Source organism: Solea senegalensis, linkage group LG3 (genome assembly GCF_019176455.1).
Source record: "Solea senegalensis isolate Sse05_10M linkage group LG3, IFAPA_SoseM_1, whole genome shotgun sequence".
Taxonomy (NCBI): Eukaryota; Metazoa; Chordata; class Actinopteri; order Pleuronectiformes; family Soleidae; genus Solea; species Solea senegalensis.
The window spans coordinates 958,588-976,711 of NC_058023.1; the positions used below are offsets into that span (position 1 = coordinate 958,588).

An 18,124-nucleotide genomic window follows, 5' to 3' on the forward strand; every position below is an offset into this window, starting at 1 on the left:
TGGTCATAAATGTGAGAGTGAATGTTGTTTAAAGGTCAACTCGACCTTTAAGGGAAAACTGCTTTTAAAAATGAAGACTTAATGAGATTATGTTGTGTACAAAACATCACAAATCCCAGACTCACACAGGAATAATCTCTCTTTAAACAGTGACATCATTGTTTGGGCAAATACGAGGAAATCTTCAGGTTTGTTCTGAGGTTTGCAGAGAAAAGAAATATCCCCACATCACAGGAGTTCACAGGAGACTTCCGAGTACATCACTAGGACTGTATGTTGCCGAGGTGAGACGGTAGCTCTCATGTCAATAAGACCAAAATCACAACACATTAGCAATTTCCCTCATGTACAGTTGCAACGGTAATGAACGAAATATCGCAATTTTCCGACGTTGTTCACTCACGACGAGCTGCTCTGTCGTGAAGTGTCCAGCAGAGGGCGTCTCTCTCTCTCTGGAGTTACTTCAAAGCTTCGGAATCACAATGGTTCTGCTCGGACACTCACACTGCGACCTCTAGTGGTGATGCGCTGTAACGCCAAACTCCGTAACTTTTACGTAACTTTTTAAATGTCTGCACCTTCAATGCGATCAAAGATACTTTTGCTGCACCAATGAGTGTTTTTCACGATTTTTTTTTTACGGATAAATTCATCACTAGGTGAGTAAGTGATGAGTGAGTGAGTGAGTTTGACAGGTAAGTAATATTGTCCAACGCAAACATGGCACAAATTCCTTCACACTGCGGAAACAACGGCAGGCAAACGTTTGGAGTTTACACACACACACACACAGACACACACACACACACAGACACACACACACACACACAAACACACAGTCCAGTGACTGTGCTATTTTAGGACGAAGAGAAGCTGCTCAATAAATGTGTGAGGGGGAAACTGAGCTGTGTTGACAAACACACGGACTCCAGTTACACGACACTAACAGCAACAACACACTGGACTCACTCATTCACTCACTCATTCATTCACTTCCCTCTTACATCCATTCAAACTTTGTGGCCTGGGTTTTGTTTTGCGGCGTAGTTCTGGCACGACAACAGCGGTCTTCCTCCTCATTAGTGACTGTTTGGGGCCACAGTGAGAGACGGGGGACAAGCTGAGGTCCTTCACTCTGTGACGAATGAATGGATGACTGAATGAATGATTGACTGGAGCTGAGCTCATGGTGTGTTTGAGTTCATGTTAAAAGTCAAGACTGAGACAATCATTCACTGTCTCAGTGTCGTGTAAGCATGTTAGTCTGACTAAGATCGAGCGAGTCTTGGTCAGACTAACATGTGTGGATAATGTGATTCGCAGTCTGATTACTCCTGTGTGTAAGCATGTTAGTCCGACTATGATCGAGCGAGTCTTAGTCAGACTAACATGTGGATAATGTGAGTCATAGTCTGATTACTCCTGCATGTAAACACGTTAGTACGACTAAGATCGAGCGAGTCTTAGTCAGATTAACATGTGTGGATAATGTGATTCGTAGTCTGATTACTGCTGCATGTAAACTTGTTAGTCCGACTAAGATCGAGCGAGTCTTAGTCGGACTAACATGTTGGTGGACCTCCGACAACACGACAACCACAATTTGTCCATCTAAATTGTCTCACCGCTAACATGTACAGCAGGTACAAGACATACAGAACCGTCCAAAGATGGACGGTGGTCGGTCAAAAACGGTCTCCACGGCAGTCACTCAGTCAGGTGTGAGTTATGAGTCACCGCTGGAGGAAGTCGACGCGGGCGACGACTCCCACCGTCAGTGGGTCAACGCAGAGAGATAAGGTTGTTTTATGGACACGCGCCGGAGGACAGAGTGACCCCGTACCTGGAAACATGTCCTGCAGGAGCTTTAAAAACAGACACCAGTCGCCCATAAACCACATTCTCACTCATAAAGAACCTGAACAGGACTCACTGATGAGGTCTTACATTTCAACCTATCACTCATAAATGTGTCACGTCTGAGGAAGACCACAGGAGGTGGTCTGACCGTCAATGATATCACCAAGATAACAGTGTGAAGACACAGAGAACTCAAGCTAAAATCTATCTGTCGAGGAGAACATCCATATGCTAACCTTCTCACTGCAGAGCTCCAAACATGATTCAAGCCATTTTGGAGGTTTTTAACTCCCTGCCTGACGGAGTTCTACCAAACTGAACTCTATCATGATGGAAACACAGCGTGTTTAAGAGTCGATTAAGACTCTAAAATACAACTTGACGTAGAACACAAAGGTCCACCGAGACCCAACAGTCCTCTTACATTCATTCAAGTCTTTAAAGCTCAACCAAAACCAACCCAAAGTTGGATGAACTCTTCCTTTGTCCAAACCTCATCCTGTGCGCCAATTTTCCTGAAAATCCTTGACAGCACAGTCCTGCTAACGGGTGAAAACGTCAGCTCCTGAGTGGAGGTAATAAATAACGAGTGAGTGCTGCTCATCAGCCCTGTCACACATGATGAATGGCTGCTGGTTCAACTGCAGGGCGTGGATGATAGTTTGACGCTCTGCAACAAAACACTGTAAATTACACCAGGCCAATGTGGTATTTTCCCCTCTGGTCAGGCCTAAGAGACAAATTGGGGAGTCTCCGCGATTTACGGCCGTCCACAGTGACAAGAGTTGATTGACAGAGGTTTCGCCGTGTGTTTATATCACCACCGTGATAGCATCTCACATTTATGCAAATCCAACAGAGGCTTGAAGAAACCTGAAGCGACCAGAAATCACATGGCACAAGTTCGGGTCGTCACATTTCTTTCCCAACATCAAAAAGGGAGTAAACGTCTAGTAGCAACAAGACAGAGCAGTATTTTGCAAGCAATGGCTTATCTTTTGATCAGACAAGACGTAAATCTGAGGAGGATTTGTGTTTTAAAGCATTAAATCTACAAGTTATTGCCTTCATAAATGTGTTTGCACATCGTGCAACAATAAGCCGTGGCACTCGCGGAGCCACAGGCAGTGTTTCCTCAAAGCAGCAGCAGCTTCATAATCTCTGGCAGCTGCCAGAACAAAAAAGACGACAAAAGAAAACCACACACACAACACAAACAGGTCGGCATCGAGAAATCCAATAAAGAGGTTTGTGGACGAGGCAGAGTTATGCCGTTTGTCAGAGGTTTGGGGAGGAATGGAGGCAGGATGAGGTAAAGTTACCTGCCGTCTGGATTACCTGAGCGACACAGTGAAGGATGAGGGTGAGACAAAGACGTGGAAAAACAGAGCGGAGGTATCACTAATTACAGGGACAGGCAGAGACACAGACACAGGCAGTAATAGCACACAATAACTGACACATGTGATGTGCCAATGATAGTGTTCCTATCACAGCGGGGCATTAGCTGCAGCAGCCCCGGGCTACCACGCACTCATACTGTACTGCACGGTCCGGTCTCCATGGACACGGGGCGTTACAAGGTGGAGAAACCAGGGAATTATGTCAAACATAAGATAAAAAAAGATAAAAAATCCCACAGACAAAACAAACTAAAAGTTAAAGCTAACCTTTACTGGAACAGATTCACACGTATTTCTGTCTACAAAAAAGACTTTTCACAAAGTAAAAAAATATGTTCAAATGTGAACATTTCCGACTTCTAATGAAAGTATTTTGCGTCCCGATTTGTGCTATATTAGCACGCTCTTCCAATTCCGACGTCACAAAAAAGCTAATTGGCTCACTATCGTAAATGCTTTTGCTCGTGTAGGAACATGACTAACGCTAGCGCTACCACGCTAAAGACAAAGTTAAACAAAAACAAATGTCTCTGGATGCTAACTAGTCGCTTTTAAAATTCTTAAAGGTTATTTTAAAACAGAGAGAGAACAGTAAATATTACAGCATGTTGAGTTCATATGTTAGCATTTGATTCCAGTCCTGAAATAGACAAGGCATAGCTAAAACAAATGTCTCTGGATGCTAACGTGTCGCTTAAGTTCTTTAAGGTTATTTTGAAACAGAGAGAAAACACTGAATACTTCAGCAACATTAGCATTAGCCAAGCTTCTCCGTTAAGAAATACAGTTTGTTAACAAAGTTTAACTGCTTATAGCTAGCAAAAACACCAAATCAAGTTGATTACACACGTTAGCATTTGCTTCCAGTCCTGAAATAAGCTAAAACAAATGTCTCTGGATGCTAACTAGCTTATATTCCTACAGGGTGAAGTAAATCATTCCACTGAAACAACAGTAAATATTTCACTAACATTAGCTTCAGCCAAGTGTTTCTCCTTTGAAGGTTAAAGTTAGCACTAGCGCACGCTAAAGGCAACGTTAAACAGGATATTAGCGGCAGTTGTTTTGGTTTGGTTAACATTAGCTGCCGGCCACAAACATGCGACACGGCTGTGGAGCCTGGTGTGTAATTAACGTCTCCATTAAAGAGCATTAATGTTCATTTAAAAAGCATAAACACACACACACTGTTCCCTGCACAGACATGTGATAATTGCAGCGAGGAGGGAAATGTTTGAGCGTCTAAAGCCAAAGAAATGATGAGAGAAAAAACGTGCAGCATCAAAGAGACGCAGACATTTCAACGTGTCGAGATTCTCCACTTCAAAACAAAGTCAAATTCCACGCCGGAGTTTTTGTCGCTGTGGTTTTTGTTTTGTTTTGTTTTGTTTTAACTGACAGGAAAGAAAGAGCCGAACGAAACAGAGAACAACTGACGACAATACTACGACAAAATCGCCGCAATAGACCTGTCATCATTCAACGTTCAATCACGAGAAAAAAACAAAGGTGAATGAATGACGCAGTAAAACACCAACAAAGAAGAACTCCTTTCATAACCAGTTTGTTTATGAAGTTTGAGGGAAAAATACGGCTAAAATGTTACATTTTCACTCCAAAACTTTGACTCAAAACAATTCCAATAGAGTTTTCTTTCCATTGCATAGGGCGTTAACTAGTAAGTTAACTAGTTAAGTGACAATATTAGCTTTAACTTGCAGAATTTACATCCATTATTGAAATGTGCAGAATTTTCTCAGTTTTACTTTTATGCTTTTAACATGGCAAAGAAATGTAAGCTTTTGTTGACGTTGACTCAATTTGTTCAGATTTAACAGAAGAACAAGCTTTTGGCGAAAGTGCCGATGTTTAGTTTGAGACGCCGCGAAGAAAAGAGCAACCACGCGTTTAAAAACGGGACAAAGTACAAAAGGTGAAGACAGAGGAGAAGTGTCTTGGAGGTCTAATCCTTCTGAAGAGGAGAAACAGGCCTGAGGCATTAAGAAGAAGAAGAAGAAGAGGGAGAAGAAGAGGGAGAAGAGGAGACCGGGAACGTCAAACAAGCTACGACAGCTCTCCACCCGACCGAGCATCAGCCAAACACTGCCCCACCTCAGCTCCACTCTGACAAAACCCTTCACCAACAACAACCCCCTCACCCTCCACCCTCCAGGGCCTGAAGATAGACAGAATCACCCCCTCCCTCCCTCTCCTCCTGTCTTTTCTCTGCTTCCTCCTCTTCCCTCTAAATCTTCTGTTTTCCCTCGTCCTCCTTTTCACGCGATGCCAAAAGAAGCAGAAAGACAAAGTGCGACGAGGAGAGAAAATCTGGAGGGCGGGCGGTGGAATGCGAAGCCACCGACTCGGTCGCAAGCCCCCGTCGCCTTTGTGCTGGCTCGACCCTTGACCCCCGGGGTTTCTCCGTGACCGATCGCGGGGCAAACTGACAGCGTGTGCTCGGGGGTGCAATGTGTGTGTGTGTGCGACGCGGAGGCCGCATGTGTGCAGATGCTGCGCAGCGATACAACCTCCGAGAATCAGACGCTAAAACCACGAGTAAGCGTCTGAAAGAAAGTGATCGCTTTCAGAGATTGCGTCACATTCCTCAGAACTACAGACAGGTCCCAGCAACCTCGGTTACATGTTTACGCGTTTACATGTTTACGCGGTTACATGCTTACATGGTAACATGTTTACGCGGTTACACGTTTACACAGTTACGCGGTTACATGTTTACGCAGTTACATGTTTACGCGTTTACACGGTTACATGTTTATACGGTAACATGTTTACGCAGTTACATGTTTACCCAGTAACACGGTTACATGTTTACCCAGTAACACGGTTACATGTTTACGCGGTTACATGTTTAGGCGGTTACATGTTTATGCGTTTACACAGTTACATGTTTACACAGTTACATGTTTACGGTTACATGTTTACACATGTTTGCAGTTACATGTTTACGCATTTGCATGTTTACCGTTACGGTTACATGTTTACGCGGTTACATGTTTACCCAGTTACATGGTTACATGTTTACACGGTTACATGTTATGCGGTTATGTTTACGCAGTTGCATGTTTACACTGTTACATGTTTACACGGTTACATGTTTACGCGGTTACATGTTTACATGTTTACGCGGTTACATGTTTACATGTTTACGCGGTTACATGTTTACCCAGTTCATGGTTACATGTTTACACGGTTACATGTTATGCGGTTATGTTTACGCAGTTGCATGTTTACACTGTTACATGTTTACACTGTTACATGTTTACACGGTTACATGTTTACGCGGTTACATGTTTACCCAGTTACACGGTTACACGTTGATTAAACAAACGTCTCTGGATTATCTTTTCTTTCTCTTCCCTGTTCTGACAACAAATGAAACCCAGAGGTCTGTGTTTCTCTGTGAGAGAAGCTGACGACGATGATGACGGGGGGGTTTTCCCAGAGGAAAAGTCACGATGCCTTTCATCACACCTGCTCTGCAAACACACACACACACACACACACACAGTTTTATGGGAACATGCAGCAGAAGAACCACACAGGTAGTAGGCGTGGGAGTTTGAACAGCAGGGGCTTTTAACGTGCTCTCTGTGGGTTTATAGGTTTCCTAATGCACTCACACACAAAGTGGTTTTAACTTCTCCTTTAGAGGAAAGTGCTGAAATGTGAAGGAGACGAGAAAAGGAGACGAGAGAGGAGGATTCTCAGGAATGAAGCTGCTGCTCCCGCTGATGTTACTGCTGCTGCTGCCTCCAAACATCCCAGAACATCCACCAAACACCACACCTCTAACACGTTCTGCCCCGACAGTCGACTCATAAATCACGTCTGATTAGCGCTGACAGTTTTCTTTGCTCTTCTTCAATCATCTGCTCAATCTTTTTTTTTTTTTACTTATTTTGCTTGTGAACGTTTCTTCTTGTGTTTGCGTGAGTGTTTTGTTTTTGTGAAGTGTGTGAAGACTTCAGTAAACAGAGACACATCTCTATCTGCAGCCAGAGGGCAGAACGTCCACAGACCGATCCCGATCCATCAATCCTTCAAACTGATTTTTAAACATTTCTACTTTAAATACAGCGCACCTGTTGCAGGGCGACGACGGGAATGTTTGACATTTTAATTCAATGTGTAAATCGTTTATATTCACATTATTGTATATAAACATTCAGAGAAAAGCTTGAATTCACAATTTATTCATTGAATTATAATCGCCTTAATTTAAAAGACACGCGAGAGGAAAGACACGCAAGAGGAAAGACACTCGAGAGGAAAGACACGAGAGAAAGACACGCAAGAGGAACAAGGATTTAAGGCGTTAATACAGAAGAGGAAGACACAGAGGAAAGATATAGCAAGAGACACACAAGAGGAAAGATGTAAGAGAAAGACCCGCAAGAGGAAAGACCAAAGAGGAAAGACACACAAGAGAAGACCGCATGAGAGGAAAAGACAAAAGAAATAAGGAAAGACATGCAAGAGGAAAGACTGCGAGGAAAGAGGCGAGGAGGAAGAGACAGAGGAAGAACGCCATGAGGAAAGACAAGAAAGACAGGGAGGAAAGACACTTGGGGGAAAGCATTGTCGAGGAAAGCACTAAGACAGAGAGGAAAGACACGCAAAGAGGAAGAAGACACATGAGAGGAAGAAGACAGAGAGGAAGAGACCTGAGGGGAAGAGGGGAAGAGACAGAAGAGGAAAGACACTTGTGAGAGGAAAGACGCTAAGAGACACACAAGAGGAAAGACAAGCAAGGAAAGACACGTGAGAGAAGACAGCAAGAGGAAAGACACGCAAGAGGAAAGACATGCGAGAGACACACAAGAGGCAAATCTCCATTTTCACAAGGAAGCGGTGACAGAGTGAGCGGTGAAGAAGTGAGGAACAAATCAGTCTGGAGATGAATGACCTCACATGTGGAAAGAAAGAAAGAAAGCGAGGGTGAGGATGGGTGAGGGAGGGTGAGGGAGGGTGAGGATGGGTGTAATACTGCGGTCACAAATCAAGCCCTGATCAGTCTCCTCACCTCACTTAGTGTTTCTGGAATGTTTCAGACTTAAAGCACCTGTGGGGAACGAGAGAAGACCTGACAAGTCCTGCCAAGATCTGCAGGAATTCAACTCAGGGAGGAGGAGGAGAAGAAGAGGAGGAGGAGGAGGAGGAGGAGGAGGAGGACATGGTCCCTTCATCACAATTCTGGCCTACGTCCTAAAATTAACAGCTGATAAATAAGTGTCACTGGATGTTACAGATAAATCAGGTCAATTCTATGTTATTTATTTATGAGCTTTTACTTTGACTGATATTGAGATTTCAAGTTCTGTTTGTTTTAACGATCATTTAGGACAGAAATGTCTGGGAAACGGTGACAAAAAGAGACAATAAGTTCAAAAACACACACACAAACACACACAAACACACACAACACGCCTGAGTCCAAACCTGCTCAAAGATTCTCTGACTCAAACCTTTAAAACCCACTGTCGTCTCACATTCCAGCAAAATGAAAACTCATGCAACGGATTCTGCGACACAATCCTCTGCTGTGACCTTTGACCTCCTCCTCCTCCTCCCCCTCTCATTCCTCCTCACCTGCGTGCGATGTTTTCTTTGAGCCAACAGCCGCGTCCGCCGCGACAGACACGCGAGACCGGAAACCAAACAAAAGCTAAACGGAAGCTAAACGGAAGCTAACCAAAACTTCCTTAAGACGCGCTAACGTGGAGCGTTATCTGTAGTCTAAAGATTAGCGAACAAGCTCAACACTTTTTCAACATTAATTGTTTTAAATCAGCGACGGCTGTGAAGTATAGTAGAGTAGTTTTTGATTTATAGGCGGCGTGATGAGACGAAGCTAAACGTTTATGTGTTTGACACCAACATAAATCAGGATTAACTTCAGTCGCAGATTAACAAACGTCTTCACGTCGTTCATGTTTACCGCTCAGAGTTTAAAATAGAGCTAATGTAACGTTACTGCTCTGTCATGTGACAATAAAGTTTAAGATCCACATGTGACCTCACGATCAGTTAGTTCAAACCTGATCTTTACACACGTCAGTTTACTTTTTTACGTCTATTATTTTTGATTTAGTAACATGTGTTCAATGATTATCTTGATTAATTGAGTATTTGTTTGGTTCATAAAATGTGTAAAAATATGGTTCAGTGTTTGTCAAACTCTGGAAATGATGATGTCTTTGTTTTTGAATGATTTCTTTGTTTCTTGGGGCAAAAAACAGGAAATATTCACATTTATGAAGCTGAAAAATCACAGAAACTAGAAAATATTCACATTTATGAAGCTGAAAAATCACTGAAACTAGAAAATATTCACATTTATGAAGCTGAAAAATCACTGAAACTAGAAAATATTCACATTTAAGAAGCTGAAAAATCACAGAAACTGAATGAATGGATGAATTTAAGTGAGTAACAAACGATTCATGGAGTCATAACCTCCACACGTGACGATACACAGAGGTTTATCTCGTGTCACTTTGACGGACGCCGTCAGAGACGTGGTTACCGTGGTTACGAGAACACAGACCACCCAATGGAGTCATCTGTCACTCATTCACTCACACACAGCAGGGGAGGAGGAGGTGAGAGAGTGAACGAGTGCATTCACAGTCAATCAGCGGCGTTTCATTCACATTCATGTTTCCACCTCACAGGACCGACATTCACCCGTTCATCAAAGTATCGGAAACTGCACCAGTGTGACCTTTGACCTTTCTGCCCCTCACTTCTTCAGCGGACTGTGGTCGTCACACGTCTCAATCTGATTAGTGATTGTCTTAATCTGGTCAATTTATCACATATTATATTTTCACGACAATAAAGACATTAGATTATATTCCACATATATATGAAATTATAGATTAGATTTAAATTAGAAACATGTTTGTTGACTAGATACAAATAGAAACAGAAACCCTTTGACTGCAGGCAGCGTGTGTGGGCGTGGCCTGGCCCTCACTTACATATGCATGAAGTGGGCGTGGTTTGAATAGGGAACGCGCTGAGAGAGCGGGTTCACTCAAACATTTAGGGCTTCACTTATTTCACGTATTCACTCCCTCAGGCAACAACAGCACGTTTAAAAACACGGAGGAAAAAATAAACCACCATCTGCAGAGTTTTTAAAGATTGTAATAAAAATAAAAATATATATATAAACTGAGAGATAAATAAAGTCAAATGTGAGGGAAACATGAGCAGCTTCTGCGTTTAAATGTGACACAACAACACAGCGTGAATGAGTGCGTGAATGAGTGAATGAGAGAGACTTACTGCGTGCGCAGATCTGAGCAGCAACACTGCGACTGCGAACACACACAACCTGCAGAAACACACACACACACACACACACACACACACACAGCAGCGGTGAGTCAGGTAACTGTTACCCGGAGTTGAGTCGCTGTGAGGCGGCGTCACAGTCTCCAGAGCTCCGCTCACAACCGTGATGACGGAACAGTTTTTACACTTAAAGACAAACTTTTGTTACTTGGTTCACTTTGCGACTCACCTGAGCTTCATGTTGTTGTCAAAGAGGAAGAAGAAGATGAAGATTAAGAAGAAGAAGAAGAAGCTCGTTCTTCTGTCTTCAGATCACTGAGGCTCACGCGCGCTCATCTACTGCTCCAAATAAAACCCGCACCAGAACCAGAACCTGAACCTGCACCAGCGCCAGCCTCCTGTTCATCTGCGCGCACACACACACACACACACACACATAAAGTAGTTCCACAGAGACACGGAGACACGCAGGGACAGACACAGAGACAGACACGGGGACACACAGAGTTGTAATCGGGATTATTTTGGAGTCTCGCACTCACCAAAGTCTCGTGGCTGAAGTCGCTGCTGCCGCTGCTGCGATTCTTCAGCTTCAAACTTCAAACTGCGGCGCAGCAGAGCAGAGGAGGAGGGGGAGGAGCCAGCGGCTGTCACTCAAACCCAACCCCCTCTCACACACACACACTTAAATCTAACATTTATCACATTCACACGAGAAAGAAAAGAAAAAATAAAGTCACTTTTTAACATAAATGATTTCAACATTATCACATGTTAAAAAGTGAGTTTTTCAAATTATCATTTAAGTATTTTTTAAACAAAAGTTGTTTATTTGTGTTGTTTTTATTGTTTTATTGTTTGTTCTCAGGTCCATTGCGTCACACGTTTTTATATTTTATTTGTTCTGATGCACTGTTTCAGCTGCTGTTGTTTTTAAAGTGCTTTATAAATAAAATCCGAGTATATTTTTACACATTCCTGAATAAGAAGCTCCTTAAAAACTTCAAACTACTATCGATGACTTTGGTTGATTTTTATAATATTACAATCAAAAAAGAATCTTTAACAGAAACAGGAAGAGGGTTCTTTTCAGGAAATTTGCAAAAAAAAGTTCTGAGAAATATTTTCTTAAAACTTTGGATTAAATTTGTAAAACATACACATTTGGACAAATATTAGTAAGATTGTTTTTTATTAAGATAACTGTTTTTTTATTTTACTCACATATGTTGCCATCTGTAATCTGAAAATATCTGGGATTAAACAATAATCTGCAGGCAACATTGTCAGTGCGTCACTTTTGTCAGATTAGAAACTTCTTTTAAAACCTTTTTCTGTTTCAACCCTGAGAAGAATTGTGTGTGTGTGTGTGTGTGTGTGTGTGTGTGTGTGTGACAGGAGTCAGGGAGAATATTTAACCTTTAATAATCTGGCAGGAATGTAACGTGTCCGGGCCTATAGAACATGTCAAATAAAGCTTTAATGCCAAACCTTTTTTTTCTGCAGCCTCAGGCGCGGAGTTTCGGATTGAAGACAGACGCGCGAGACACTGTGTCCTTCCGCCACTGCCGGGTCCTAACATCCTCCTATCACTGCACAATAATCCGCGAATAATCAGATTATTCCGAGTGAAAGGGCGGGAGGTGCTGGTCTGCGGTTGCTATAGAGACATTCCTGTGCGCAAAAAAGTTTCCAAACGGCCAGTGCGCGCGGACTTGTCCAGTGCGGTGAAGGTGCAACTGGGGGGTGAAGATCAGTGCGCGAGGAAGTAGATCCGGCTGAGCAGGTCTGGAAGTGGAGAGGAGGAAAAGTTCGAGAGAGAGAAGCAGAGAGGAGAAGAGAGGAGCAGGGAGAGCAGAGAGAGCGCGAGGACAAGAAGAAGAAGAAGAAGAAGAGTGAAGTTTCTTCTTCTTCTCTGCAGCTGCGCGACTCTGTCATGATCTCAGAGAAGAACCAGAGCCACAACCAGAACCAGAACCACAGAGCAGTCCGTTGAAATAAAGAAGAAGCGCAGCGAGCGTCGGATCCTCGTCTGATTCAACATGAACCTGCGACTCTTCATCGTCCTCTGTGTCGCGGTGCGACACGCACACTCTGCGGTAAGTGCGGCGACTTTACACTTTTCTGCGCACAGTCACCGATCACAGTTAGGACCGGGACCGGGACCGGTGCGGGACCGGGTCTGGACTCCGGCTCCTCCAAACAGAGAAGCTGCTTCGTAACAGACACTGATCATAATAAACTAATAATAATAATAATAATAATAATAATAATAAGCGTGTGATTCAGTGTCTCTGTGGAGTTTGGACTCAGTTTGTGTCCTGATCCGGTTCTGACTCTCAGGACGTGAAAAACCTGGATCAGGACCTGATTTTAACACAAACTGAAGCAAAGTGACACTGTTTAGTTTTTGTTCCAGATTATGTGGTTTAATCTCCACGTTTATTCTGCAGACACACACACACACACACACACACACACACACTCTTTAATGTGTGTTTCCAGAATCTTTGACATTTGCAGGAATAAACTTTACTGAACTTTCCTTTAACAGTGGAGCTCTGTCAGTGTGTGTGTGTGTGTCCTCATGTCATATTCAAACAGGTTGAATATTCATAAGCACATTAATTATTCATCAGCACTGCTCACGCGCCGATTCTCTTGACTCCGCCCACAGACACACACTTTGAGGCGTGTCCAATCGAGCAGCTACAGTATGTATAAGTGTGTGTTTGTGACATGAGGACCTTCGTCCACCAGACACGGGACAATATGGACATGTCCTTTAATCATAATCATACTTTATCAGATTTGGACAAAAATGTGCAAAATTTGGACAAAAATGTGCACAAATTTGGACAAAAGTGAAGACATACGTCGCAGAAACACAAGAAATAATGTTTCAAAAAAGAACTCGATAAGGATTTAAAATAATCACGAGGTCCTGGGATGACGTGGAGGATGTAGCGCCCCCTTGTGGCTCTCAAGAATAAATCACTGCGACTGTACGTTGGCGAGTAGTGAAAAGTGATGTTTTCGCGTACCTCATAGTCTGAGTGACGCCCCCTGTTGGTCACTGACGCTGCTGCAGCAGAGTGAAACCTATGTCAGTTTTTTTCAGTTTACTGAACGACAGAAACACAGATGAACACATGAGGGCGCCAGTGAGCACTCTAAAAGTGACAAGTGTCAAAGAAAAAATTATTTGTTACCATGGAGACGTGGGGGTGTGGGGGTGTGACTTCAATCAGTGTCTCTCTCTCTCTCTATGTCATCACTGCTCTGACCACTGAGGCCCCCTAGTGGAAGACATGGGTATGACACGCCCACGCCTCACCTCTGAAACTCTGCCCTTCTTTTTTAACGTTCATGTCCAAATTTGACCTCTGACCTAATGTTGGAGTCACAAATTAAGTTAATTCAACGACTCTATTTTACTTTGAGTTAATTATTTATATTTAAACTAAACTGGTAACACATACATACGTTTAACTAGTTAGTTCAATGAGCTGTGTTAGTGATAAACAGTACTAGTAATGTAATGGTGATAAACTGTGTTGTGTCACTGCTGTGTTAGTTTAAGTTTAAAGTTCAATTGAACATTTTTTCAGTGTACTGCAAAAATATTGAATAGTTTTGAAAAAAAAACTTAAGTTACTAACTTGGAATTAATTACCTGTTTTCAATTATTAAATTTTTTACATATATATGTGTATAAACATATATATATATATACACACATATATGTATATATACATATATATATATATATATACATATATGTATATATATATATATAAACATATATATATATATATATATATATATATATATATATATATATTCTAACTCTAGTTTGTAGCTATAACACACCTGGTAGATTTTAGGTCACCTTTAAAATGAAACTCACAAACTCATGCACGTGCAGACAGTGTGTGTGTGTGTGTGTGTGCGTGTGTGTGTGTGCGTGTGTGTGTGTGTGTGTGTGTGTGTGTGTGTGTACGTGTGTGTGTGTGTGTGTGTCCACTCAGTCAGGTGAGGGAGTTCAGGTGTAACATAAACCTGCAGGTTTTCTCTTTGAAACACCGCAACAACCACAAAAAAACACACACACACACACACACACATACAAGGTTTAGGGAAACCCTGTGCTGTGTGTGTGTGTGTGAGTGTGCGTGTGTGTGTGTGTCCAGCCATAACATCCTCTGATAAACATCTCATATCCACTGAAAGAGTGGGAGGAGCTTGTGTCAGTCATAACGTCTCGTTTGTCTTAAAAAATCATCTCCGATTATTTTCCTCGAGTCACGACACTGAAAAAAAGAACATTATTTTTAAAATAATACTTAAAAGATTCAAAGAGACTTAAAAAGTTTACACACACATGTTTTAAACTAAAGTTTAAATCAAATTCATACAATTCATTAACTTTACTCTGAAGGAAATTGTGTTAAAAAAACTCAACTTTATTTTGAAGGGAATTGTGTTCACACACATATTGAGTTTAACTTTATTTTGAAGGAAATTGTGTTCATAGAAACCAAAGTTAATGAGTTATATGAACAAAATGTCATGTGACTAGTTAACTGTTAGCAACAGTTACCTGACTTACTTACTACTGTGTGTGTGTGCATGTGTGTGCATGTGTGTGTGTGTGTGTGTGTGCGTGTGTGTGCGTGTGTGTGTGTGTGCGTGTGTGCTAACACTTTAGTGTCAGTGAGGATTAACAGTTTGACTAAAGTCACTGAGAAACAACAACAAACTGTTTAGAGAACTAATCACACACACACACAGGCACATTTGAAGTACTGCTAGTAAAAGATGCAGTAATATCAGAGCAACTATGTACAAGTACTAGTTGCAGTAGCAGCATCATAGTACAAGTAGACGACAGTATTCAAAGAGTTTTACTGTTTGAGTTGTTCAATAGCTACAATAGTGCAGCAGTAGTAGTAGTAGTAGTCGTCATAGTATTCACACAGTTTTGACTGAAGCAGTATTTTGAATAGTACTGCAGTAAAAGCAACAGTTGTGCAGTAGCAGTTGTTGTTGTCAGTAGTAATACTAGTAGAGATGTAGTAGGAGCAGCACTGAGTACTATGGTAGTATAATGCAGCACTAGAAGTACCTGTAGTAGTAGCTGTAGTAGTAAAAGTAGAAGGACTCTTGAGTAGTTTTAGTAGTAATACTAGTAAAGATGTAGTAATATCAGAGCAACTATGTACAAGTACTAGTTGCAGTAGCAGCATCATAGTACAAGTAGACGACAGTATTCAAAGAGTTTTACTGTTTGAGTTGTTCAATAGCTACAATAGTGCAGCAGTAGTAGTAGTAGTAGTCGTCATAGTATTCACACAGTTTTGACTGAAGCAGTATTTTGAATAGTACTGCAGTAAAAGCAACAGTTGTGCAGTAGCAGTTGTTGTTGTCAGTAGTAATACTAGTAGAGATGTAGTAGGAGCAGCACTGAGTACTATGGTAGTATAATGCAGCACTAGAAGTACCTGTAGTAGTAGCTGTAGTAGTAAAAGTAGAAGGACTCTTGAGTAGTTTTAGTAGTAATACTAGTAAAGATGTAGTAGTTTTAGTAGCACAGTAGAAACAAAACTGTAGTAGCAGCAAACGTAGCATTAGCTTTAGCTGTAGCATCAACAGTAGTGGTTGTAGTAAGTAGTAATCGTTGTATTTTTGTAGTACAAGCAGTAGTTCTAGTTTTAGTGGAGGAAGATTATAAAGTATTTATTTGTAATATTTTATTGTCAATAAGATACCAAAACTATAAGAGCAGCTAAAGTATGACTAGCATTAGCTTTAGCTGTAGTGTCAGTGGTATCTTTGTAGTACTACAAAGTACATTTTGCAGTATTAAAGTTGCAGTAAGAGTCAAAGTTAAGAGAAATCCTTTTAATCACAGAGTATTTCGTGGTTAATTTGACATAAATTGACTCTTTGACAGTGGTTTTAAGAGGATCAGCAGCAGAAGACGACGTCAGAGGACATTTATAAGCTTTTATTCTTCAATAAAAGACAAAAGTGTCTCTGTATTTCTTCTCTGTGTCCGTCCCTCACACTCAGACGTCCCCGTCTTTGTCTTCTGTCCGGTGCTAAGAGCAAAGTAAACGCTGTGTGTTTATCAGGGACGTCCTTATTTACTCTGAGGGGGCTTTAAAGGTCAAAGGTCTCCCGTCTGTCCGTCCTCGTCCAGGCCTTAACCAGCAGGTGATTCTGACCCCCTACCCCCCAGTGGTGGGAGGTTAAAGTGCAGCATGTTTGTTCGCAGACTTGAGATTAAAGCGGAACTCTTTGTGGATTAAGTTACAGATTAAAAGTCTTGGATTACTATTATTCTATGTTTCCTAACTTTATTTTATTGGCCATTTTCCCCCCCAACATCTGCTGGAGTTATTTTTAACCAGAACTGGACCTGAACCAGAACTAACCACAAGCTTTTCTTCCCATGTCCGAACACAAGTTCTGCATGTGGCGCGGTTTTGGATTATGAAGCGAGAACTTGTGTTTATTGTTCATTTGAGACGGGGGAAGAGCATCTGTGTGTGTGTGTGTGTGTGTGTGTGTGTGTGTGTGTGTGAGGCAGTAATCCAGCAGGCTACCTGACAAGTCCACCTCCACAGAACAGTCACAGGACGTTCTTCCTCCTCCTCCTCCTCCGTCTTCCTGACCTCTTTTCCCCCTCAGAGAACATCAGACTTTGTTGTATTTGTTTTTCTGAGAAATTCACAGGATGAAAAGTGAGAGACGAGACGTGATGTGCTTTCAGAAGACAAATCAATAAAGGCGGACGGAAGAGGAGTTATTGAAAAAACAAAATGAGAAAATAAAGATTAGGTGATATCCCCCCCCCACACACCCCCACTGAGCGGAGACATTTATTGTTCTGCATTCTTTCGGTCTTTGTCTCCGAGGAGACGACGGAGAGAAGACAGCCGACGTCTCCTGCTGCTTCTTGTCTTACCCGAAAGCTCCCTCACGCCACGCGGTCGCGTGTTTCCCACACGTCTGTCCATCACTCTGCACCTTTTCATTACTTCACCTCTCTCTCTCCTCTGTGTCTCCTCTCACGCTGTGAAACTCTGAAATCACTTAAACTCATCTTAAGTTAAGATAATCCTCATTTGCTCTTAAATGTGATGGAACGTGCTTTTATTGTGAAATATGGGTCGTTCCATATCAAAACAAACACTTTTAGTTTGAAATATCATCACAAATATCTTTTTTTTGCAATATTCGCGATGAACCGTCAGTATTTGAAGTACTAGTACAAGTATACGAGAGTATTCAAAGAGTTTTACTGTTAGTATCACTGGTTAAATACTGCAGAAATGATGTATGATGAAGTACATCATGTTATAGTAGTCGCTGTAGTACTAGCAGTAGTAGAAAAAGCAGTGAAAAGTATACATGTGTTGTAGTTTTGCAGTAATATTAGTCAAAGTGGTATTTTCAGTTGCTCAATAGCTACAATAATGTAGTAGTAGTTGCTATTGTAATACTAGTAAATATGTAGTAGTTTTAGTACT

General features: G+C 41.8%; 2 protein-coding genes across 6 annotated transcripts in view; one reads left to right on the plus strand and one right to left on the minus strand.

Moving 5' to 3' along the window:
- Nucleotides 1–11,213, minus strand: part of col4a6 (collagen, type IV, alpha 6) — a 72,484-nt gene extending 61,271 nt beyond the window's left edge. For all 4 annotated transcript variants that reach the window (XM_044020371.1, XM_044020372.1, XM_044020370.1 and 1 more), the window contains exons 1-3: nucleotides 11,129–11,213; nucleotides 10,816–10,992; nucleotides 10,578–10,626 (exon numbers count right to left, since the gene is read on the minus strand). In XM_044020371.1, the coding sequence (XP_043876306.1) occupies nucleotides 10,578–10,626; nucleotides 10,816–10,826 (60 nt within the window). In that variant the 5' untranslated portion in view covers nucleotides 10,827–10,992; nucleotides 11,129–11,213. The remainder of the gene's footprint in view (nucleotides 1–10,577; nucleotides 10,627–10,815; nucleotides 10,993–11,128) is intronic.
- Nucleotides 11,214–12,420: 1,207 nt separating this feature from the next.
- col4a5 (collagen, type IV, alpha 5 (Alport syndrome)) overlaps nucleotides 12,421–18,124 on the plus strand; it is a 34,537-nt gene continuing 28,833 nt past the window's right edge. For both annotated transcript variants that reach the window (XM_044020443.1, XM_044020444.1), the window contains exon 1: nucleotides 12,421–12,685. In XM_044020443.1, coding sequence (XP_043876378.1) covers nucleotides 12,629–12,685 — 57 coding nt within the window. In that variant the 5' untranslated portion in view covers nucleotides 12,421–12,628. The remainder of the gene's footprint in view (nucleotides 12,686–18,124) is intronic.